The 24,138-nt window shown below is 44.9% G+C and overlaps 1 protein-coding gene across 3 annotated transcripts in view; it reads right to left on the reverse strand.

Annotated features, from left to right (window-relative positions):
* The window catches only part of slc27a4 (solute carrier family 27 member 4), a 60,828-nt gene that overhangs the window by 33,776 nt on the left and 2,914 nt on the right, over positions 1-24,138 (reverse strand). For all 3 annotated transcript variants that reach the window (XM_067969863.1, XM_067969862.1, XM_067969861.1), the window contains one exon: positions 16,978-17,372. In XM_067969863.1, the coding sequence (XP_067825964.1) occupies positions 16,978-17,372 (395 nt within the window). The remainder of the gene's footprint in view (positions 1-16,977; positions 17,373-24,138) is intronic.

The raw sequence follows: 24,138 nt of genomic DNA on the forward strand, positions 1-24,138 counted from the left end.
ACTTGGCCCATATCCCTCGATACCCATCTTCCCCATGTAACTGTCCAAATGCTTTTTAAAAGACAAAATTGTACCCGCCTCTACTACTGCCTCTGGCAGCTCGTTCCAGACACTCACCACCCTTTGAGTGAAAAAATTGCCCCTCTGGATCCTTTTGTATCTCTCCCCTCTCACCTTAAATCTGTGCCCCCTCGTTATAGACTCCCCTACCTTTGGGAAAAGATTTTGACTATCGACCTTATCTATGCCCCTCATTATTTTATAGACTTCTATAAGATCACCCCTTAACCTCCTACTCTCCAGGGAATAAAGTCCCAGTCTGTCTAACCTCTCCCTGTAAGTCAAACCATCAAGTCCCGGTAGCATCCTAGTAAATCTTTTCTGCACTCTTTCTAGTTTAATAATATCCTTTCTATAATAGGGTGACCAGAACTGTACACAGTACTCCAAGTGTGGCCTCACCAATGCCCTGTACAACTTCAACAAGACATCCCAACTCCTGCATTCAATGTTCTGACCAATGAAACCAAGCATGCTGAATGCCTTCTTCACCACCCTATCCACCTGTGACTCCACTTTCAAGGAGCTATGAATCTGTACTCCTAGATCTCTTTGTTCGATAACTCTCCCCAACGCCCTACCATTAACGGAGTAGGTCCTGGCCCGATTCGATCTACCAAAATGCATCACCTCACATTCTCACTTAACCAAGGCTTGAAGCTATTTATTTGAAAATAACAGACCGAGGAACATATTATGAACAAGTTAAGTATTTGTGCACTATTATCGTTAACAGTAATTTCTACCTTTAGATCCTTTAGATGACTGAGCTAATAGACGGCAGATGCACTTCAGTGTGGCTCTAAATTTAATATGGGATGAAGTAACCAATAGAGGGAGAACGTGTTCAAAGATACAACAGGTTGAGGAAGGACATTTTGCCCAACCTAGCTCCTCCGTCCAGATTCTCCATCACAAGACCAGCTGTTTCTTAATTGATTTCAGGGTCTTCTCTTTTATTAACCTGTCTGGCTGTCCATTCCAAGTGTTGGTCACTCTTAGAGTGAACTTTCTGACATCAGTCATAAACTTGCCTTCAGCTGGTTTGAATTTATGTCACCTTGTTCTGCTGTCACTGACTAATTTCTGGATTTACTTTTCTCTGTACTGTTTACTATCTTGTATTATGAGATTATTTCTCAGTTGCCTCAAAGCTGAAAAGCCGAGGACCAGAATGATCACTTCTGGTCACCGAGACGCGAAGGTAACGAGGTACTCAAGCATGGTCTGACCAGAGTCCTCCATAGTTTGAGCATGACCTCCTCTAACTTGTACTGTCTTGTCTACATTGTTCATTATTCTCTTGGCTTGTCAATTCTTGCTTAGTAGTGGATGGACATGTTGACCATAGAGTCCATTAAAACCCCCTAGATCTTTCAACTTCACTCTTAGCCATTCATGGAGCACGAACACCAATTTTTCTTCCTACATAAATTCACACCTGTCTGTATTAAATTTCTTCCATGGACTTACGTATTTTACCTAGCTCAGTTAAATGAAACATTCACAGATCCTCTGAATCATAAGATTGTGGGTTCATGTTCCACTCCAGAGATTTGGGCACATAATCTAGGCTGACACTCCCAGTGCAGTACCAAGGGAGTGCTGCACTGTCGGAGGTGCCGTCTTTTGGATGAGACGTTAAACCGAGGCCCCGCCTGCCCTCTCAGGTGGCCATAAAAGATCCCATGGCACTATTACAAAGAAGAGCAGGGGAGTTCTCCCTGGTGTCCTGGCCAATACTCATCCCTCAACCAATAGCACCAGAACAGATTATCTGGTCATTATCTCATTGCTGTTTGTGGGACTTTGTTGCGTGCAAATTGGCTGCCGCATTTCCTACATTACAACAGTGACTACACCCCAAAAATACTTCATTGGCTGTAAAGCGCTTTGGGATGTCCCGAGGTTGTGAAAGGCGCTATAGAAATGCAAGTCCTTTCCTTTAGTGGGAAGCCATTCTGCAGCAATAGAATAGAACCCTCTTGGGGTTCACAGTTTTCCCCTGGAAATCCCTATCCCGATAAGACTCTGACACGTTTGCAGACTGCCATCATGGAAAGTACAAATACCATTGATAACACCCAATATCTAACCTGCAGTTATCATTCACAAAAAGAGTGGTAACGAGCACAAATAGAATTTGCTCTGCTCAAAATTCATGAAATTCTAAGAGTTTGTGAGGCCATGAAAGGGGCTATAGAAATGCAAGTTCTTTCTGAAATATAATCAATCTTCAGCATATTGCTGGGTGCAATACAAGAAAAGGCAAATAAGCATTTCACTGGGTTAGAGTACAAATCTAAATTGTGTTGCTGCTGTGTAAAATGTTAGTCAGACTCCATCCAGAGCACTGTGTTCAGTTCTGATCACCTAATGTCAGGAAGGATATTATTGCTGTAGGTGAGCATGCAAAATGATACCAAGTATCAGGAACAATAGTTAAGAAAGTTGGGCTTGTTTTTTTTGCAAAGGGGACATTGAGGTGAATTAATTGAAGTTTTAAGATTATGAAGAGAATTGACAAGACTGACCCATCGAAACTACAGCACAAAAATAGGCCTTTCGGCCCAACTGGTCTATGCCGGCGTTTATGCTCCAAATGAGCCTCATCCCTCCCTACTTCATCTAACCCTATCAGGATACCCTTCTATTCTTTTCTCCCTCATGTGCTTTTCCAGTTTCCCCTTAAATGCAAGTATGCTAGTCACTTCAACTACTCCTTGTCTACCCTATCATTATCTTAAAGACCTCTATCAGGTCACCCCTTACCTTTTTTCTAGAGAAAAGAGCCCCCAGCCTGTTCAGCCTTTCCTGATAAGGATATCCTTTCAGTTCTGGTGTCATCCTGGTGAAGGGTTCAATTCCAAGGAAGCACAATTTAAAAATGCGGAATTTTAGAAGGGAAGGGGGGCAGAATTTTTGTCAGCCAAAGAGCAAAAGTAGTGAAATAAATTAAAGGGGAGGGGGGGGGTCAATTAGATGTGTTACTGGAGAGAGAAGAGGTTGGTAGATATGGTGAAAAGGTGGGTAGTGATGCCCATCTATCAAAAATAGAGTAGGGCTTATTGGGCATAAGAGGCTTTTCCAGTTCCTAATTGTGGGAACTATTCCCTTTAAATAGCGTGCGCTACTCTTGTCAGGATTTTTCTTTCTTTGGAGTTGCTCCCTAAACATGACAGGGAGTCCAAGGATTCAAAGCTTTACTTAGCAGTATTTGAAATGATTATGGAGGGGGGAAAAAAAGCCACGACATTTTTGAAGTGCTGCCAACATGCCACATCTCTTAAATGCTCCACGCCCATTTCAAATCGACTGGTGTGATGGTGAAACTGGTGGAAATATCGCATCAGCTCTTCACCCTGTCTTGGGAGTTTTATGTTGTGGGCCTTTGCCCACTAGGAACTGGACTGAGAGCAGACACACAGCTAACAGGGGAGATGTTCATCCCATCAAGTCCACGGTAGATTTGAACCTAGGCTTGAGAAGTGAAAGGCAACTGTCTAACCCATTGCACTACCAAGTCACTTGAAATGTTAATTTTAAACAACAGGTTTACAATCAGTTGGACCCTTCCAAAATCTGTCTGCTATAGGGGTGGGGCAGTACAGTGGGCTAGCGCTTTCACTTTGGCTGGTGTGCATTTCCATGGGCACCACACGCCTTCCAGTCTCACACCCAAGGGTGTCTCTGAGCGCACGAGCCTCTCCAGTGAGTGTCATTAGGCTATTTGACTGCAGGGGTCATCACAGCCCACTCCAACACCGAGCCCCATCTTGGTTTGTAGCCAACCCACATATTCCCGAGCACTTTCATCCTTCTATGCAATACTGAAAAAACACTGAAAAACGGGGAAAGGTCATTTGGCCCAACAAGTCCACCATGGATCAGCTTCACCTGCCTGCCTTCTCGTTGTATCCTTCAGTCACTTTTCTCTCTGAAAATGCATCCAATTGCCTCTTAATCCCAATTATACAGTCTACTTCAATGGCCTCCTGTGCTAACTTATTCCACAAGTTTAAAATCCTTTGGGTGAAATATTTCCCTACTTCCTCCGAACTTCCTAATTTTTAAAACTTGTGTCTCCTGGTATTAATACAAAAGCAAGGAAGTGATTTGAATGAAGATAACGGTCTGGTCACGGTTGGAATGCTGCGTGCAGTTCTGAGCACCCTCCATTATTGGCAGGGTGTTAGAGCCAAGGAAAGGGTATGACAAAGATTCACTAGAAAGAAACCAGGAATGAGAGGTTACAGTTCTGAAGAAAGGTGTGAAAAATGTAGCGACGGTTAAGGTGGGGGCGGGTAGATCTAAAAGAGATTTTCAAATTATGAAAGGTCTTGCAAGGACAAGTAGTGAAAGGTTATTTCCACCTTTTCGTGAAACTGTAGTGATAAGGGGAGGATCGCACTCATGGTTATCAGCCTGAGAAAAAAGGGGGAAGTTAGAAGTTTTTTTTTCACGCAAAGGGTTATGAGAATATGGAATGGTTTACCACAAGTGGCTACTGAGGCAGAGGCCATAACATCATGTAAAAAGGAATTAGATAAGTATTTGAAAAGAAACGCTATAAAAGAGCAGGGAAATAGGATTAGGAATGGTCGGCTCCAGTTGAAGAGCTAGCACCAGCACAGGCACAATGGGCTGAATGGCCTCTTTCTCTGCTGCAAATTCTAGGATTCTGTGGTATTAGAACCACTCGTCGTAGTAAACAATTTGCCTGGATTAATTTTGCCCATCTACTTCGCTCTGCACTGCCCGACAGAGCCTCAGAGCACAGTCCCCCACTGCACTGGTGTGACATTCTCATTCACCATATCACCAACCACCTGATTCAGATTACCAAATTAGTGCCAATTAAGCACTGTTTTGTTTTTGTGTTGCACCTTATACCCACAGAGAACTGGATTGAGTCTGCCCTAAGCTTATTTCATATTGGACTTTTATAATGAGCAGGGAGAGAAGATTTTCACCCATCAGACTGGACTAGACTCAAGCCCAGGTCCAGAAAGGATAGCGTGCTAGCCCACTGTACTGCCCCACCCCGATGGCAGACAGATTTTGGAAGGGTCCAACTGATTTTAAACCTGTTGTTTAAAATTAACATTTCAAGTGACTTGGTACTGCAATGGGTTAGACAGTTGCCTTTCACTTCTCAAGCCTAGGTTCAAATCTAGTGTAGACTTGATGGGATGAACATCTCCCGTGTTAGCTGTGTGTCTGCTCTCAGTCCAGTTCCTAGTGGGCAAAGGCCCACAACATAAAACTCCCTCTAATTTAATACTAATTGCCATTCTATGACATCTCATAGAGTCTATTTGGTAATAGATGTCGGAGGGATGGAGTTAGCTAAAGATTAAACGAAGCATAATGGGTACTCATGGCCTGTTTCTGTGCTGTAAATTCTATGTCTCATTCAACACACTCTGTCCAAAATGTACCCTTTCAGCCACAGAGCATTCAGTTTCAATAGCAACCCTTCCCTGCTTCTAGGATGATTTATGAAACTTTCACTTTGGCTGGTGTGCATTTCCATGGGCACCACATGCCTTCCAGCCCCTCACCCAAGGGTGTCTCTGTGCGCACGAGCCTCTTCAGTGAGTGTCATTAGGCTATTTGACTGCAGGGGCCATCACAGCCCACTCCATCACCAAGCCCCATCTTGATTTGTAGCCAACCCACATATTCCTCCAGCGGGGTGACTGGATAGTGATCAGACTGATCTTTTGCCTCCCTAACCCGGGGGAATCGGGGGGGGGGGGGGGGGGGGGGAAACAGATGGGGTGCGGGGGAAATGCCGAGCCCACTTGTACTGCCCTTACTGTTGCCCCAGCATTTTCAGAGATTCCAAGATGGTGGAAGTGGAGCAGGGAAACTTCGACCACAGCACAAGCGGTAACAAACCTGCACTAACTTTATAAAAAGCTTCACTTCCCCGGGTGGTACTGGGGCATACAGACCAGCAGGTCCCAGATTCGAGCCCTGGGATCTCTGCTGAGTTGACTAACCTGTGTCAGGGCTGCTGAGATTGGCCTCAGTGCCCCTTGGTTTAGGAAGAAAACTAACCCACTGGACACACTTCAAACGACAACAGAATGTCCACCCCACCCAATGACACTCAGGCTAGGAAGACTAAGGGGGCCACATACTTCTTGGACAATAAGAGTCTAAATGGGGTAGGGGAGCAGAGGGATCTGGGGGTACAGTTACACAAATCACTAAAAGCAACAACGCAGGTTAATAAGGCTATAAAAAAAAGCAAACCAAGCACAAGGGTTCATTTCTAGAGGAATAGAATTGAAAAGCAGAGAAGTTATGTTAAACTTATATAGAACCTTGGTTAGACCCACGCTTGGAGTACTGTGAACAGTTCTGGTCTCCATATTATAAAAAGGATATAGAGGCATTGGAGAGGGTGCAAAAAAGATTTACTAGGATGATGCCAGAACTGAGATGTTATACCTATCGGGAAAGATTGAGCAGGCTGGGGCTCTTCGCTCTAGAAAAGAGAAAACTGAGGGGTGACCTAATAGAGGTCTTTCAGGTTATAAAAGAGTTTGATAGGGTAGATGTAGAGAAGATGTTTCCACTTGTGGGGGAGACCAAAACTAGGCACCATAAATAGAAGATAGTCACTAATAAATCCAATAAGGAACTCAGGAGAAACTTCTTTACCCAGAGAGTGGTTAGAATGTGGAACTCGCTACCACAAGGAGTAGTTGAGGTGAATAGTGTAGATACATTTAAGGGGAAGCTACACAAACACATGAGGGAGAAAGGAATAGAAAGATATCCTGATAGGGTGCAATGAATTAGGGAGGGAGGAGGCTCGTGTGGAGCATAAACACCGGCATGGACCTGTTAGGCCGAATGGCCTGTTTCTGTGCTGTACATTCTATGTAATTCTATATAGGCTAGGGTATTCCACTCTGTGTTAACGAGCCTGCCATTTTCCTGTCCATAAAGATGAGGGGGTGGGGTGGAGGGAACCGCAGGCTAGCAAGTGCGTAAGCAGAAAACCCCGGTCTTACTGTCTTAAGCACACAGGCAAAAATGGGCAAATTGGGCAAGGGAGCCCCGACAAGAGTTAGCACTTTCACAAGAGGAGGGCAGAAAAGGGTGAAAGAAAAAGAAAAAGCTTCACTTTTTTTTTGGAAAAGGTGCAGACAGCTTTAATGATTAAACAGACCACGGCCCAATGCTTTTGTAAATCAGCCGTAATTGTGTGTAGCTGTGATCTTTTGTCTGTAAATACAGTGCAATCTCAGTGCAAGATCCTGCCTGGTGTTATTTATCACGATTAGGCTGTGTCCCTTTACATCTGATGGTAATTGTGCAGAGCTGGCACAGTACAGCTGCTCCCTGGAGCCGCAATATGCTGTACCGTACAGGGGGTCTGATGCAAGTCTAACCCCCTCTACGTTCTCAATCTTACCCATTTTACTGCCGTCAGATGCCAAGCATATGCTCAAACGGGATGGGTTCACTTGCCTCATGGCAGCTGGCCCAGTGCACCTGGACATAGGTCAAACTGTCTGACCTCTTGGATGCTGCATGTACGTGGCCTAAGTGGAATGAGCCATTGAATGAGGCTAAGTGGGGGGGGGGGGGGGCGGGGGGTGAGAAAAAGAAATCAAGAGGAGCCCCTTCTGCCAGATAGGGGATAAACTAGGGCCAAGGAGAGAGCTGGGATCCATTGTTTGCTCTCCTGCTGTTAAAAATTCACTGAAAACCTTAGAACCCGAATGCGTGACAATGGCTCATCACAGGACACCCAGGACAGTGGGACCTCAGCACTCCAATTATCCATCTTCCCCACTTTCTGCCAGAATCTTTGGAGGACAAAGCCTCATGTGAGGAATCTCCTCATTGTTCCTCACTACTTTTACTAACGGTAAATCCTTTTCTAGGATAAAACTGCACAATAATGATCTTATTTTCTGTATTGTACTTTACTTCATTCCGGTGCCGAGATTATTTCAGTGCCTCAAATGCAAGACCTAAAATCTGGGCTCTCGCCAGCTGGCAATTTCCATTAACCATTTGGAGATGGGGTGGGGGACGGTTGTGTTCCTCCATTATGGTAAGTCACGGAGGCACCGCTGTATGTGGGGAGAGGGGGGAAAGCCAGAAAGAAAATGTGAAGAGAGAGACTCATCGTCATCCGATGGTACCTGAGGCAGCGCTGATCTCCATTTCCATTGCCAACAGCCGGGACTGTCCGAAGACATTACTTGTGTATGCACTTGCACATGCACAGTAAAGAAAGACTTACATTTATATAGTGCCTTTCACCACCTCAGGACGTCCGAAAACACCTTACAGCCAATGAAGTACTTTTGAAGTGTAGTCATTGTTGTAATGTAGGAAACGCAGCAGCCAATTTGTGAACAGCAATGTCCCACAATCAGCAATTTGATAAATGACCAGATAATCTGGTTTTGTTGGCGTTGGTTGAGGGATAAAATATTGGCCAGGACACCAAGGGGAACTCCCCTGCTTGTCTTTAAGTAGTGCCATGGGATCTTTTACATCCACCACAGAGGGCAGATGGGGCCTTGGTTTAATGTCTCATCTGAAAGACGGCACCCCCAACAGTGCAGCACTCCCTCAGTACTGCACTGGAGTGTCAGCCTAGATTTTGTGCTCAAGTCCCTGGAGCAAGACTTCAAACCATATCCTTCTGACTTCAAAGGAAAGAGTGCTACCACTGAGCCACAGTAGCTGTAGTCTGCTGCTCTCCCACTACACCCTAAACCCGGTACTAATTTTTTCCATCTCGGAAGCATAGAATCATAGAAAATTTACGGCACAGAAGGAGGCCATTCGGCCCATCACGTCCACGCTGGCCAAAAATGAGCCACCCAGCCTAATCCCATTTTCCAGCACTTGGTCCGTAGCCTTGTAGGTCACGGCACGTCAGATGCACATCCAGGTACTTTTTAAATGAGTTGAGGGTTTCTGCCTCTACCACCCTTTCAGGCAGTGAGTTTCAGACCCCCACCACCCTCCCCCTGGGTGAGAACATTTTTTCTCAGCTCCCCTCTAACCCTTCGATCAATCACTTTAAATCTATGCCCCCTGGTTATTGACCTCTCTACTAAGGGAAATAGGTCCTTCCTATCCACTCTATCTAGGTCCCTCATAATTTTTTACACCTTAATTAAATCACCCCTCAGCCTCCCTCTGTTCCAAAGATAACAACCTCAGCCTATCCAATTTTTCCTCATAGCTAAAATTCTCCAGTCCTGGCAACATCCTCGTAAATCCCCTCTGTACCCTCTCTACTGCAATTACATCATTCCTGTAATGTGGTGACCAGAACTGCACACAGTACTCAAGCTGTGGCCTAACCAGTGTTTTATACAGTTCTAGCATAACCTCCCTGCTCTTCTATCCTATGCCTTGGCAAATTTAGGAAAGTATCCCATATGCCTTCTTAACCACCGTATCTACCTGTCCTGCTACCTTCAGGGATCTGTAGATATGCACTCCAAGGTCCCTCACTTCCTCTACACCTTTCAGTATCCTTTCATTTATTGTGTACTCCCTTGCCTTGTGCATTTATCTACTCCCTCCCCAAATGCATTACCTCACACTTCTCCAAATTGAATTCCTTTTGCAACTTTTCTGCCCACCCGACCAGTCCATTGATATCTTCCTGCAGTCTACAGCTTTCCTCCTCACTATCAACTCCACAGCCAATTTTTATATCATCTGCAAACTTATTAATCATACCCCCTACATTTATATATCACAAAAAGCAAGGGACCTAGTACTGAGCCCTGCAGAACCTCACTGGAAACAGCCTTCCAGTCACAAAAACACCTATCGAAGTTTACCCTTTGCTTCCTGCCACTGAGCCAATTTTGGATCCAACTTGCCACTCTCCCTTAGATCCCATGGGCTTATAGAATCATAGAATCATAGAAGTTACAACATGGAAACAGGCCCTTGGGCCCAACATGTCCATGTTGCCCAGTTTATACCACTAAGCTAGTCCCAATTGCCTGCACTTGGCCCATATCCCTCTATACCCATCTTACCCATGTAACTGTCCAAGTGCTTTTTAAAAGACAAAATTGTACCCGCCTCTACTACTGCCTCTGGCAGCTCATTCCAGACACTCACCACCCTTTGAGTGAAAAAATTGCCCCTCTGGACCCTTTTGTATCTCTCCCCTCTCACCTTAAATCTGTGCCCCCTCGTTATAGACTCCCCTACCTTTGGGAAAAGATTTTGACTATCTACCTTATCTATGCCCCTCATTATTTTATAGACTTCTATAAGATCACCCCTTAACCTCCTACTCTCCAGGGAAAAAAGTCCCAGTCTGTCTAACCTCTCCCTGTAAGTCAAACCATCAAGTCCCGGTAGCATCCTAGTAAATCTTTTCTGCACTCTTTCTAGTTTAATAATATCCTTTCTATAATAGGGTGACCAGAACTGTACACAGTACTCCAAGTGTGGCCTCACCAATGCCCTGTACAACTTCAACAAGACATCCCAACTCCTGCATTCAATGTTCTGACCAATGAAACCAAGCATGCTGAATGCCTTCTTCACCACCCTATCCACCTGTGACTCCACATTCAAGGAGCTATGAATCTGTACTCCCAGATCTCTTTGTTCTATAACTCTCCCCAACACCCTACCATTAACGGAGTAGGTCCTGGCCCGATTCGATCTACCAAAATGCATCACCTCACATTTATCTAAATTAAACTCCATCTGCCATTCATCGGCCCACTGGCCCAATTTATCAAGATCCCGTTGCAATCCTAGATAACCTTCTTCACTGTCCACAATGCCACCAATCTTGGTGTCATCTGCAAACTTACTAACCATGCCTCCTAAATTCTCATCCAAATCATTAATATAAATAACAAATAACAGCGGACCCAGCACCGATCCCTGAGGCACACCGCTGGACACAGGCATCCAGTTTGAAAAACAACCCTCTACAACCACCCTCTGTCTTCTGTCGTCAAGCCAATTTTGTATCCAATTGGCTACCTCACCTTGGATCCCATGAGAATACCCTCAGAATACCCTCTAACTCTTTAAACTGACCAGTCCACCACGCGGGACCTTGTCAAAAGCCTTGCTAAAATCCATGTAGACTACATCAAATGCACTGCCCTCATCGACCTTGTTACCTCCTTGAAAAATTCAATTGAGTTAGTCAGACACGACCTTCCCTTAATAAATCCACGCTGACTGTCCTTGATTACTCCATGCCTTTCTAAGTGACGGTTTATTCTGTCCCTCAGAATTGGTTCCAATAATTTGCACCGAGGTTAGACTGACTGGCCTGTAATTACTCGGTCTATCCTTTGCTTCCTTTTTAAACAATGGTACAATGTTAGCAGTCCTCCAATCCTCTGGCACCACGCCTGTATCCAGTGAGGATTGGAAAGTGATGCTCAGGGCCTCCGCTATTTCCTCCCTTGCTTCTTTTAACAGCCTGGGATACATTTCATCTGGCCCCGGTGATTTATCTACTTTCAAAGATGCTAATCCCCTTAAAACTTCCTTTCTCACTAAGTTTATCCCATCCAATATTTCACACTCCTCCTCCTTAACTACAATGTCTGCATCGTCCCTCTCTTTTGTGAAGACAGACGCAAAGTATTAATTATGAACCATACCAACATCTTCTGCCTCCACACATAGTTACCTTTTTAGTCTCTAATAGGCTGTCCTCTTTCCTTAGTTATCCTCTGGCTCTTAATGTATTTATAAAACATCTTTTGGTTTTCCTAGATTTTACTTGCCAATATTTTTTCATGCCCTCTCTTTGCTTTCCTAATTTCCTTTTTAATTTCACCCTTGCACTTTTTATACTCCTTCAGGCTTTCTGTAGTATTGAGTTCTCGGTGTCTGACATAAGCTTCCCTTTTCTGCCTTATCTTACCCTGTATGCTCCTTGACATCCAGGGGGCTCTGGATTTGGCAGTCCCACCCTTTTTCTTTGTGGGAACATGTTTACTCTGGACCCCTTGAATCTCCCCCTTGAATGCCTCCCACTGCTCTGACATTGATTTACCTTCAAGCAGCTGTTTCCAGTCCACTTTTGCTAAATCACTTCTTTGCTTAGTAAAATTGGCTTTTTCCCAATTGAGAACTTTAACTCTTGTTCTATCTTTGTCCTTTTCCATAACTATGCTAAAACTAACTGAATTATGATCACTACCACCAAAATGCTCTCTCACTGATACTCCTTCCACCTGCCCAGCCTCATTTCCTAAAACTAAATCCAGAACTGTCCCCTCTCTTGTTGGGCTTGCTATGTATTGGCTAAAAAAAAGTTCTCCTGAATGGAATTGAAGAATTTTGAGCCCTCTATACCCTTCACACTGTTTGAGAGGCTGATGTGAAGTACTCTGGCCCCCAGTCCTATGTTCAACCAACCAGGCACTCAACAGAGGAAAATAAAAGGGATTTAAAAAAAAATCAAACTTTTGTCGTTTGCGTTCTGTTTCAGAAATTTCCAGAGAGTCTGCGCAACAACCGTACTTACAATCGTAGAATCTTACAGCACAGAAGGAGGCCATTCGGCCCATCTTGCCTGTGCCGGCTCTTTTAAAGAACTGTCCAATTTAGTCCCACACCCCAGCTTTTTCCCCCATTACCATGCAAATTAGTCCTCTTCAAGTACATATCCAATTGTCTTTTCAAAGTTCCTATGGAATCTGCTTCTACACCCTTTCAGGTAGAGCGTTCCAGATTTTAACAGCCCCTTTGTGTGAAAAAATTTCTCCTAATTTCCCCTCTAGTTCTTTTGCCAATTATTTTAAATCTATGACCTCTGGTTCCCGACCCACTTGCCAGAGGAAACAGTTTCTCCCTACTTGTTCCATCAAAACCCCTCGTTATTCTGAATATCTCTATTAGGTCTCCCCTTAACCTTCTCTGCTCTAAAGGAGAACAATCCCAGCTTCTCCAGTCTCTCCACATAACTGAAGTCCCTCATCCCTGGTGTCATCCTGGTAAACTTCCTCTGTACCCTCTCCAAGTCCTTGACATTCTTCCTATAGTGTGGTGCCCAGAATTGTACACAATAGTTCCAGCCAAGGTCTAACCAGTGATTTGTGAAGGTTTAGCATGACTTTCTTGTTTTTGTGTTCAATGCCTCTATTTACAAAGCCAAGTATCCCATTCACTTTCTTAACCGCCTTCTCAACTTGCTGTGCCACCTTCAAAGATTTGTGACTCTGCACCCCCAGGTCCCTCTGCTCTTGCACCCCCCTCAAAATAGTACAATTTAGGTTATACTGCCTTTCCATGCTGTTCCTCCCAAAGTGCATCACTTCACGCTTATCCGCATTAAATTGCATCTGCCATGTATCTGCCCTTTTCACCAGTCTGTCTATGTCCTCCTGAAGTCTGCTACTATCCTCACTATTTACTATGTTGCTAAGTCTTGTATCATCCGCAAACTTTGAAATTGTACTCCCTATACCCAAGTCCAGGTCATTTAGATATAACAAAAGCAATGGTCCTAATACCAATCCCTGGGAGACCCCACTGCATACTTCTCTCCAGTCAGAAAAACATCCGTTCACCACTATTCTCTGCCTCCTATCCCTTAGCCAATTATGTACCCAAGTTATCACCATCCCTTTAATCCCATGTGCTTCTATTTTCTGAGTAAGTCTGTTATATGGTACTTTATCAAATGCCTTTTGAAAGTCCATATATACATCTACTGCACTACCTTCATCAACCCTCTCTGGTACTTCAAAGAACTCAATCAAGTTGGTCAGATATGATTTGCCTTTAACAAATCCGTGCTGGCTGTCCCTTATTAACCCATGCTTCTCCAAGTGACAATTAATTTTGTCCTTGACAATGGTCTCTAGTAGTTTTCCCACCACTGATGTTAGACTGACCGGCCGGTCGTTACCAGACTTATCCCTCTCCCCTCTTTTGAACAGGGATGTAACATATGCAATCCTCCTGTCCTCTGGCAGCATGCCCACATCCAAGGAGGATTGAAAGACTGTGGTCAGAGCTTCTGCTATCTCCACCCTTGGTTCCTTCAGCGCCCTAGGATACATCCCCTCTGGACCGGGTGACTTGTTAACTTTGAGTGATGCCAACCTATTTAGCACCTCCTTTCTATCTCTTTTTATCCTATCCAATATCTCTACTCCCTCCTCCTCGACTGCGACATTAACGTCATCCTTTCTTTTGTGCCCAGAATGCTAAGTACTCATTCAGTACCTCAGTCGTGCTCTCTGCCTCCACAAGAAGATTTCCTTCTTTATCCCTAATCGGCCCCACCATTCCTTTAACTATCCTCTTACTTTTCATATGTTTAGAACAGATTTTTGGGTTCTCTTTTATGTTACCCGCTAATCTTTTCTCATAGTCTCTCTTTGCCCTTCTTATATCCTTTTTCAAATTCCCCTTGCACTCTCTGTATTCTGCCTGGTTTTCTATTGTTTTCTGTAGCTGACATTTGTCATAAACCTTTTTTGTGTTTTATTTTAACCACTATTTCCTGTGTCATCCAGGGAGCTCTAGCTTTGGATGCACTATCTTTCCTCCTTATGGGAATATGCTTGGTTTGTACCCGAACTATCTCCGCCTTGAAGGACTGCTATTGCTCATTTACTGTTTTCTTGGCCAATCTTTGTTTCCAGTCCACCTGTGCTAGATCCCTTCTCAACTCACTGAAATTGGCTCTCTTCCAGTTGGGTATTTTTATCTTTGATTTTTCTTTGTCCCTTTCTGTAACTATTTTAAACCTAATTATATTATGATCACTATTACCCAGATGTTCTCCCACTGAAAGACACTCCACTTGCCCTATTTCATTCCCCAGAACTAGATTCAGCCCTGCTTCCTTCCTCATTGGGCTAGAAACATACTGATTAATAAAGTTCTCCTGTATACATTTTAAGAATTCTTCCCTCTCTTTGCCCCTTACACATTTTTTCCCAGTCTATATTAGGGTAGTTGAAGTCCCTTACTATTACTGCTCTATTATTTTTACATTTCTCTGAAGTTTGTCTACAGATTTGCTCCTCTATCTCCTTCTCACTATTTGGGGGGTCTATAGTAAACACCCAGCAACGTAACAGCTCCTTTTCTGTTCCTTAACTCTAACCATAGGATATACTTTACATACAGGGAGTGCAGCGAAGGTTCACCAGACTGATTCCTGGGATGGCAGGATTGTCGTATGAGGAGAGATTAGGTCGACTAGACCTGTATTCACTCGAGTTTAGAAGAATGAGAGGGGATCAAATTGAAACGTATAAAATTCTGACAGGGCTAGATAGACTGGATGCAGGGAGAATTTTTCCCCAGGCTGGGGGGGGTCCAGAACGAGGGGCCACAGTCTCAGGATACGGGGTAGGACATTTAGGACTGAGATGAGGAGAAATTTCTTCACTCAGAGGGCAGTTAAACTGTGGAATTCTCTACCACAGAAGGCTGTGGAGGCCAATATATTTAAGAAGGAGCTGGATAGATTTCTGGACACAAAAGGCATCAGAGGGTATTCAAGGGGTATGGGGAGAGAGCGGGAATATGGTATTGAGATAGAGGATCAGCCATGATCATATTGAATGGCGGAGCAGGCTCGAACGGCCGAATGGCCTACTCCTGCTCCTATTTTTCTATGTTTCTAACCAAATAGATTCAGTTTTTGAACCCTCTAGTATATCGTCCCTCTATAGAACTTGTGGGCCGAAACTCTAGCAGTAATCCCCGTGATGTGGTGCACTGACATCTGATATAAACATGAATAAATAAAATGACTTCCACTGACTTTCAAAAACAAGCCACAGATGAAGCTGTCTAATTTTTCACCATCAGATCAGCAAATGATGAATGAATGAATAAAGCCACTCTGACCCTTTCTACTAGATTTAAGGTATACTACTTTGATAAAATAAAGTCACTTGGCCATGATGTCATCATTAATACAGTCAGGCTATTGTCTTCCTCTCGGCCTTGTTCCTTTTACACATTTTGCTAATCTGCCATAATTCATTCTATTTGCACGGCAAAAGAACCAGGGGGGAGATGAGGAGAAATATTTTTACACAGCGAGTTGTTATGCTCTGGAATGCACTGCCTGAAAGGGTGTTGGAAGCAGATTCAATAGTAACTTTTAAAAAGGGAATTGAAAATATACTTGAAAAGGAAAAATATGCAGAGCTGCGGGGAAAGAGCAGGAGAGTGTGACTAATTGAACAGCTCTTTCAAAGAGCCAGCAAAGGCACGCTGGGCCAAATGGCCTCCTTCTGTGCTCTAAGATTCTATGTCTGAACCACCTGAATTGTTTTTCACTGATGTGGCCTACTGTGGCTTGGTTCAGTTCAAATTTATTTCATATTCTATTGCTTCTAAACCTCTAGACCCTCTCAGTGGTAGCACTCTCACCTCTGAGTCAGAAAGTTGTGGGTTCAAGAGTTGCTCCAGAGACTTGAGCACCGCATCTAGGCTGACACTCCAGTGCAGGACTGAGGGAGTGCTGCACTGTCGGAGGTGCCGTATTTCAGATGATACGTTAAACCAAGGCCTCGTCTGCCCTCTAAGGTGGATGTAAACGATCCCCGGCACTATTTCGAAGAACTGGGGAGTCCTTCCTGGCGTCCTGGCCAATATTTATCCCTCAACCAACATCACTAAAACAGATTATCTGGTCATTATCACATTGCTGTTTGCGGGACCTCGCTGTGCGTAAATTGGCTGCCGCATTTCCTACATTACAACAGTGACTGTACTTCAAAAATCACTTAATTGGCTGTAAAGCGCTTTGGTATGTTCTGAGGTCGTGAAAGGCGCTATAGAATTGCAAGTTCTTTTTTTCTTAGAATGGGTCTCAGGTAAGCCACTGCTGCCTCGCGCCATCTTCGTTGCCTCCTCGTTTACTAAAAGCCGTCGCCTTGCACTTACCGTTGTTCAGTTCGCCTCCGAACACGATGGCGTTGGCCCTGGAGATGTTGATGCAGTGGGCCAGTGCGTCCATCCGCAGGTTGAAGTTAATGAGTGCCGCCTCCACGCCGACCTTAGCCATCCCCAGCCACAGTCCCACGTACTCGTTCCTGCTCTCCATGAAGACCGCCACCACGTCGCCAGTGCGGTAGCCCAGCTCGTGAAAATAGTTGGCCACCCGGTTGGAGTACTCGTCCAGGTCCCGGAAACTCCAGCTGGCTCCCGTCCCCTCAAAGATTAGCGCCGTCTTGTCCGGGTGCCTCTGGACGATTTCGTGGAAGATTTTCGGGACCGTGTTGTTCAGCTTCAAGTTCCGCTTCACGTTGAGCTTCACTTTGAGAAGGACACCAGCAGCACTGAGATAAGAGGGGGCATAAAACAAAAAAAAAAGGAAACGTAAACCCAGAGAGCAACTGCCTCTCGTTCTCTGTCCCTTCCAACACCTTTGTCAGTGCGGGGTTATCAATACTGGAGAATGAAATACTTTATCACTTTTAGCACTTCCACTTCCGTTGGGTCCCATCGGACAACGGTAGACGAGGTGCGCAGGGTGCACTGATGTGCTGGCCAACCTTTATCCCGCAACCAGCACCTAAAACAGATTACCCCATCATTTCTTTCTTTGCTATTTGTGGGACCTTGCTGTGTGAAAATTAGCTGCCACTTTTCCTACATTACAACTTTCTTTCTTTCTTTCTTTAATTTTCGTGATCTAGGCGTTGATGGCAAGGCCATTATTTATTGCCCATCCCTAGTTGCCCTTGAGAAGGTGGTGGTGGGCCGCCTTTGTGAACGGCTACGGTCCAGTTTCAGCCAGGCCAGGATTTTTAAACATCCTGTGACTTTTTGGCATTAATCAAGATGAAGGGTGTCAGTGGTCATCAATGAGAGATCTTTCCACACTTGCTAGCATCAGTCACTCTCAGGTTAGATGACAGCCCTGGTTAGAGACAGGATAACGTTCCCTCTACTCTGCCCAATAATAGGGTAAATTACCCCATTTGCTATTTGCAGCTAAATTTTAAATGTGTTTTTTTATACAAATGGCAAACAGAGGAAATCTGCTCCTATGGGCTGAAATGACACTGTGCCATATTTAGTAACAAACAGTTAGCACATTCATATAAAATTCCTCTGTCAGCTATGTTAACATAGTAACCTATTTGAAATAGCAGTGGGGTAATTTCGTATCAATATGCAACACTGTAGTATGATTTTAACCCCAATGTGTCGAAACCTCAACACCAGAGGGCACATCTGACATTTCCATTTTTGCAATCTTAAACAGTTGACGTCAGGCTATAAGCAGTTTTGTACTGCAGGGTGACTCAGCCACTAAGAGCTGTTCATCCCAGGGCTAAGTTTCAAACCCCACATTAGATCTGTCACCAAGACCACTCACTTCCACCCCTGCAACACTGCCAGCCTTCGCCCATACCTCAGCCCCTCTACCGCTGAAATGCTTTTGGTATCTCCCGCCACAGGCACGATGGGCTGAATGGCCTCCTTCTGTGCTGTAAGATTCTGGACTTGCCCAGTTCCCTCCTCTCTGTTGTCCCATCCTCCGCCCTTAAACTCCAACTTGTCCAAATGTCAGCTGGGCATACCTGCCGTGGAGTAAATCCTGCTTGCCCAACCTTGCTGACCCGCATTAGCTTTGTGCCCCCTAATGCACTAAATTTAAACTCTTTGTCAATGTCTTCAAATCGCTCCACTGCCTCATCCCATCCTCCCTCCTGCAGTCTCCTCCAGCCTTATCGCCCCTCCTGCACTCTCTGTCCCTGACTCCTGCCTTTTGCGCACATCCCTCACCTCCCATCGCTCCGCCACTGGCAGCAGAGTGTTCAACCCACTCAGTCCTACTTTCTGGAACTTCCTCCCTAAACCCCTGCCTCTCTCCTTCTCTCTCCACCTTTAGAAAGCTACTCAAAACCCACCTTTCCACCACCCTTCCTAATCTCTCCCTCCTGGCAGCTGTTCCTCTATCTATCTCTACTGTGAAGCACCGTGAGACACTTTTTACATTAAAGGTGCCATATCAGTGCAGGTCATTGTTGTTTTTGAAGAGAAGTGTTACAGAATTATTCCTTGAAAGACACCCAGACTCACAGGGCATTTTCCAATCCAAAAAATCTGTTTAGTAATCAACAAAAATAATCTTATATTTCTGATTTCAATGCTGAACTCAAGGGGTTAACTCTTGGCACTCCAGTTGTATGAACGCTGAGTCTACACCTTCAGCCCTAGTTGGCAACAGAACAGAAAGCTTTGTCTTAGGTCAACGACACATTTTTCCAGTAGTTAAATTTTAAGCTCTTCTCCCCTTTGCCTGAACTGATAGGTCGAGCTGTTGTAGATAAAGAACTATATTGCGTTTTTAAAAATCACTATCTAGTTCGTATCAGCTAAGTTAAACTCTGGCCCTAGTTTGGGGTTTTGATAAGAGTAAATAAGAAGAAACAGTTTCCCGTGGCAGAAGGGTCGGTAACCAGAGGACACAGATCTAAGATAATTGGCAAAAGAACCAAAGGTGAGATGAGGAGACTTTTTTTTTTAAAGCAGCGAGTTTTTATGATCTGGAATGCACTGCCTGAAAGGGTGGTGGAAGCAGATTCAATAATAACTTTCAAAAGGGAATTGGATAAATACTTGAAGGGGAAAATTTGCAGGGCTATGGGGAAAAGAGCAGGGGAGTGGGTCTAACTGGATAGCTCTTTCAAAGAGCCGGCACAGGCATGATGGGCTGAATGGCCTCCTTCTGTGCTGTATCATTCTATGATTCTACGTGTGTGTGTGTGTCTGAGAGACAGTAACCTCTCCTGCGGACCGTGTATATTTAGTTCTACTCTTTGCAAAGTTGTTAACACCAGGGAAATGCTAGGATTTAGAATCAGAAAGGATAACATCAGCTAGAAACCCAATTATAAATGTGGAACATGGGGGCTTCTTTTTTGAGTCAGATTCACTGAAAGGAGCAACATTTTTAAATCAAAATGGATGAGTCTCAATCCAAATGCGTGATATGTAACTGGTCAGGGCTAAGGAAACTGGTGAGCTAAACAAGGAAAAAGGTCAATGGGTCAGTTCACAGTAGGACCTGGGTTTCAATCTAGCCCAGACTGATGAAATAATACTCTCCTCTCCCACTAACTGTGAAGGTCCTATGTGAAATGAGTTTAGGCAGTCTCAACCTAGTTTATAGTGTAGCCCCTAACTTAGCATTAATTGGCAATCTCACTTCAAGAGACCTTAAGGATGGATGGCTGGTGTGGGAAATGGGAAAATGTCACACAGGTGCAATAGAGGGTTGCTGTGCTTTAGCTGGTGCTGAGACATATTGTAGGGACGGAGTAGAGGAAGCTTTAGTTTGCATCCAACTGTGCTACACCTGATCTGGGAGCTTTACTCTGTAGCTGGCTTCTTTCTACCTGAGCTGATATACAGACACCAGTGCCTGAGATGAGGAGGTTCCTCAGCAGTAACATCACTCCCTTGAGAACAAGAGGAAACTACACTGAGGCAGGAAAGTTTCAGAATCCAATAAACACTCCCATCCAGTCTCTCCTCTCAATGTGATCAACCCAAATTCCAAATCTTTGCAATTAAAATTGAGAGAATGTCAACAGCAATGAATCAACACTCTACATGTCCTTAGCTATCTAGTCCATGTACATTGTCCTTTAGATACAGGAGAAATCTTGTCCTGGGGATGGAACATTGAGAAACACTCACTAGAATGCAATGTATGCTGCACATATATGCACCAAAAAGGATGCGATGAAACACTTCCCAAATATGCCTTTAAATCATGGGAACTTAGGAACGGGAGTGGTCCTTTAGGCCCTTGAGCCTCTTTTTTAAAATTTGTTCATGGGATGTGGGTGTCGCTGGCAAGGCCAGCATTTAATGCCCATCCCAATTTGCCCTTGAGAAGGTGGTGGTGAGCCGCCGCCTTGAACCGCTGCAGTCCATGTGGTAAAGGTTCTCCCAGACTGCTGTTAGGTAGGGACTGCCAGGATTTTGACCCAGCGACAATGTTCCGCCATTCAATGAAATCATGGCTGATCTGTGACCTAACTCCATATACCTGCCGTAGCCCCATATCCCTGATACCTTTGGTTAACAAAAATTGATCAATCACAGATTTAAAATTAACAATTGAAAGAGCAATCCAATTAGTCCCACTCCCCTGCTCTTTCCCCATAGCCCAGCAAATTCTTTCCTTTTCGAGCATATACTGCATCCGTTTTGTCCACACCAACCAATCATGTTTCTACTCTGGAGCTGACCTCAAACTACAAAATGTGGGTAAATCTCTTGCCCAAAAAAAAACAATGGAAATAATCCATCAACATAATGATGAAAGAGTGTGGAAACCAATCATAAAACGTCTGAATGCGATGATTAATTGATCTCAGGCACATACCAAGCGAATGTCCTTGAGACGAGTGAATCATTATTTTTGGATTATAAAATATATAGGGCAATACAAATCAGGATGGTATCAGGTTCAATCCATAGTCTGTGCTGGGTTGGCCCATCTTGACTGCATGGTATAAAGGTCTCTACCATTGGCCCCTCTGTTATGTCCCAACAACGTGCCTCGGCCCCGACCTCAGGAGAACCCCCTTATCTGCACCAATGTGGATTTTTATTCACTCCTCGGTCACAGTTATCCTTGTGGTATCTAATGAGAGACCATTAGAAACTGGGTTAAGACTGTCCCTGAGGAAGTGCCTCAGTGCCCGAGGGGCTAGAGAGAAAGGGGAGGAAAAAAAATCAGTCAGGATCCCTGTCCGTCATCGTTATCCAGTGACCCCCTGCTAAAAATTGAGCCCACGTGGACGTTGGGCAAGGACGGGATCAGGCTCGGCTGCAATCTCCACCACAGTCTGCCAGCAGGTACACTGGCAAGGCCCACACATAAAGAATGGTTACCTGGGTGAGGTATCAGAAGGCAACTAGTGACCATGGAACCAGCAGGAGTCCTTCAAAGGGAGGAGAAAACCATACAACAATAACTTGCATTTATATAGCACCTTTAACATGGTAAAACGTCCCAAAGTGCTTCACAAGAGCCTAATCAGACCAAAAACTGATACCGAGCAAAAGAAGGAGACATTAGGACAGATGACCAACCGTTTGGTCAAAGAGGTAGGTTTTAAAGAGCGTCTTAAAAGGAGGAGGGAGAGGTGGAGAGGTTTGGGGAGGGAATTCCAGAGCTTAGGGCCCAGACAGCTGAAGGCACGGCCGCCAATGGTGGGGCAAAGGAATTGGGGGATGCACAAGTCAGAGCTGGAGGAACGCAGTGTTCCCGGAAGTCTGTAGGGCTGAAGTAGGTTACAGAGAGAGCGATGCACGAGGCTATGGATGGATTTGAACACGAGGATAAGAATTTTGAAACTGAGGTTGGTGGACTGGGATCGGATGGAGCACAGGGGTGATGGGTGAACAGGACTTGGTGCGAATTAGAATACAGGCAGCAGAGATTTGGATGAGCTCAAGTTTATAGAGGGTGGAAGATGGGAGGCCGGCCAGGACAGCATTGGAATAGTCGAGTCTGGAAGTAACAAAAGCATGGATGAGGGTTTCAGCAGCAGATGGGTTCTACCTTCCCTGGGATAGAGATGATCTCCTGGGTGTTGGAACTGCTACCCTACCCTTATGAACAATTAAGGACCATACCCTTAAATGTGACACCAATCTCCATGAGGCCCAACAGTACACACTGACGCACACATATACACACGCATTCCACATTTCTTTTCTAGGATATTGGATCAAATGCAGCCCAGACTGCTAGGATGAAGGTCTGCTCTGTCTGGGAGCTTTACTTTACATCTAGACTGTAGCATACTCCGCGTGACCTTGGCGTGCTTGATGCTGATGCTGTGTGCTTGAAATAGAAAATGCTCTGTTCCCAAGTTCTAACCTTCTTCAAAGTTCACCAATACAGAGTAGACACGCAAAATTCTACCTTCCCTGGGATAGAGATGACCTCCCAAGTGTTGTAACTGCTTCCCTACCCTTACAAACAATTACGGACCACACCCTTAAATGTGACACCAATCTCCATGAAGCCCAACAATAAAATGTGATTTGGGGATGCTTATGGCCTGGTAGCGTGGCACAGCAACGGGCCATTTGTTTCTTTTCTTTTTGCCAACTGTTTATCCCCATTCTTTCCTGAAGACATTGTCTCCTCCTGGGTACAATTATATGGGTGCCCTCTGCTACAGTGACTGTCGATGACTGGGGAGGGGCATCGCATGCCAAACTCTATCCTGCCCAGAGCTCTCATTCACAGACCTGCAGCGAATCCTTTCAAAAATTGCATCCAGTCTACGCTTCTCTGGCAGGCAGAATAGGAAGAAGTTTTACCTTCGCCAGGGTGTACAATGGGTGAACAGGTGGTAGTCACTGGAGAGGAAAATCGGGGGGGGGGGGGGGGGGGGTGCGGGGGTGAAGAGTGCATAACGGGTGGCCAATCTGCCACCGCCCGTTTTACGCCCCTGCTGAAGTTGAAAGTTCTGCCCAATGTCTCTGGTCCACCAGCAAATTGAAATATTTGTGTCGGCCAGTCACTGCCTTAGTGGGAAATATAGTGGTCAAGTCTGTACCGACTTCTCGGCTAGTCAGTCTTGGCTCAGTGGTACCACCCTCGCCCCTGGGTCAGAAGGTCATGGGTTGAAGCCCCACTCTGGAGACTGGAGCTCCGTAATCCGGGCTGACACTTCAGTGCAGTACTGAGGGAGTGCTGCACTGTCGGAGATGCCGTCTTTCGGATGAGACGTTAAACCAAGGCCCCGTCTGCCCTCTCAGGTAGATGTGACAGATGCGTTGGCACTATTCGAAGAAAAGCAGGGGAGTTCTCCCCGGTGTCCTGGCCAACCTTTATCCCTCCACCAATCTCACTAAAAAAAAACCCAGAATAACTGGTTATTATCACATTGCTGTTTGTGAGACCTTGCTGTTCGCAAATTGGCCTCCATGTTTCCTACATTACAACAATGACTACACTTCAAAGTACTTCATTGTCTGTAAAGCGCTTTGGGATGTCCTGAGGTTGTCAAAGGCGCCATAGAAATGCAAGTCCTTTTCTTTAGTGGGAAACCATTCTAC

This window comes from Heptranchias perlo, chromosome 31, assembly GCF_035084215.1.
Source record: "Heptranchias perlo isolate sHepPer1 chromosome 31, sHepPer1.hap1, whole genome shotgun sequence".
NCBI lineage: Eukaryota > Metazoa > Chordata > Chondrichthyes > Hexanchiformes > Hexanchidae > Heptranchias > Heptranchias perlo.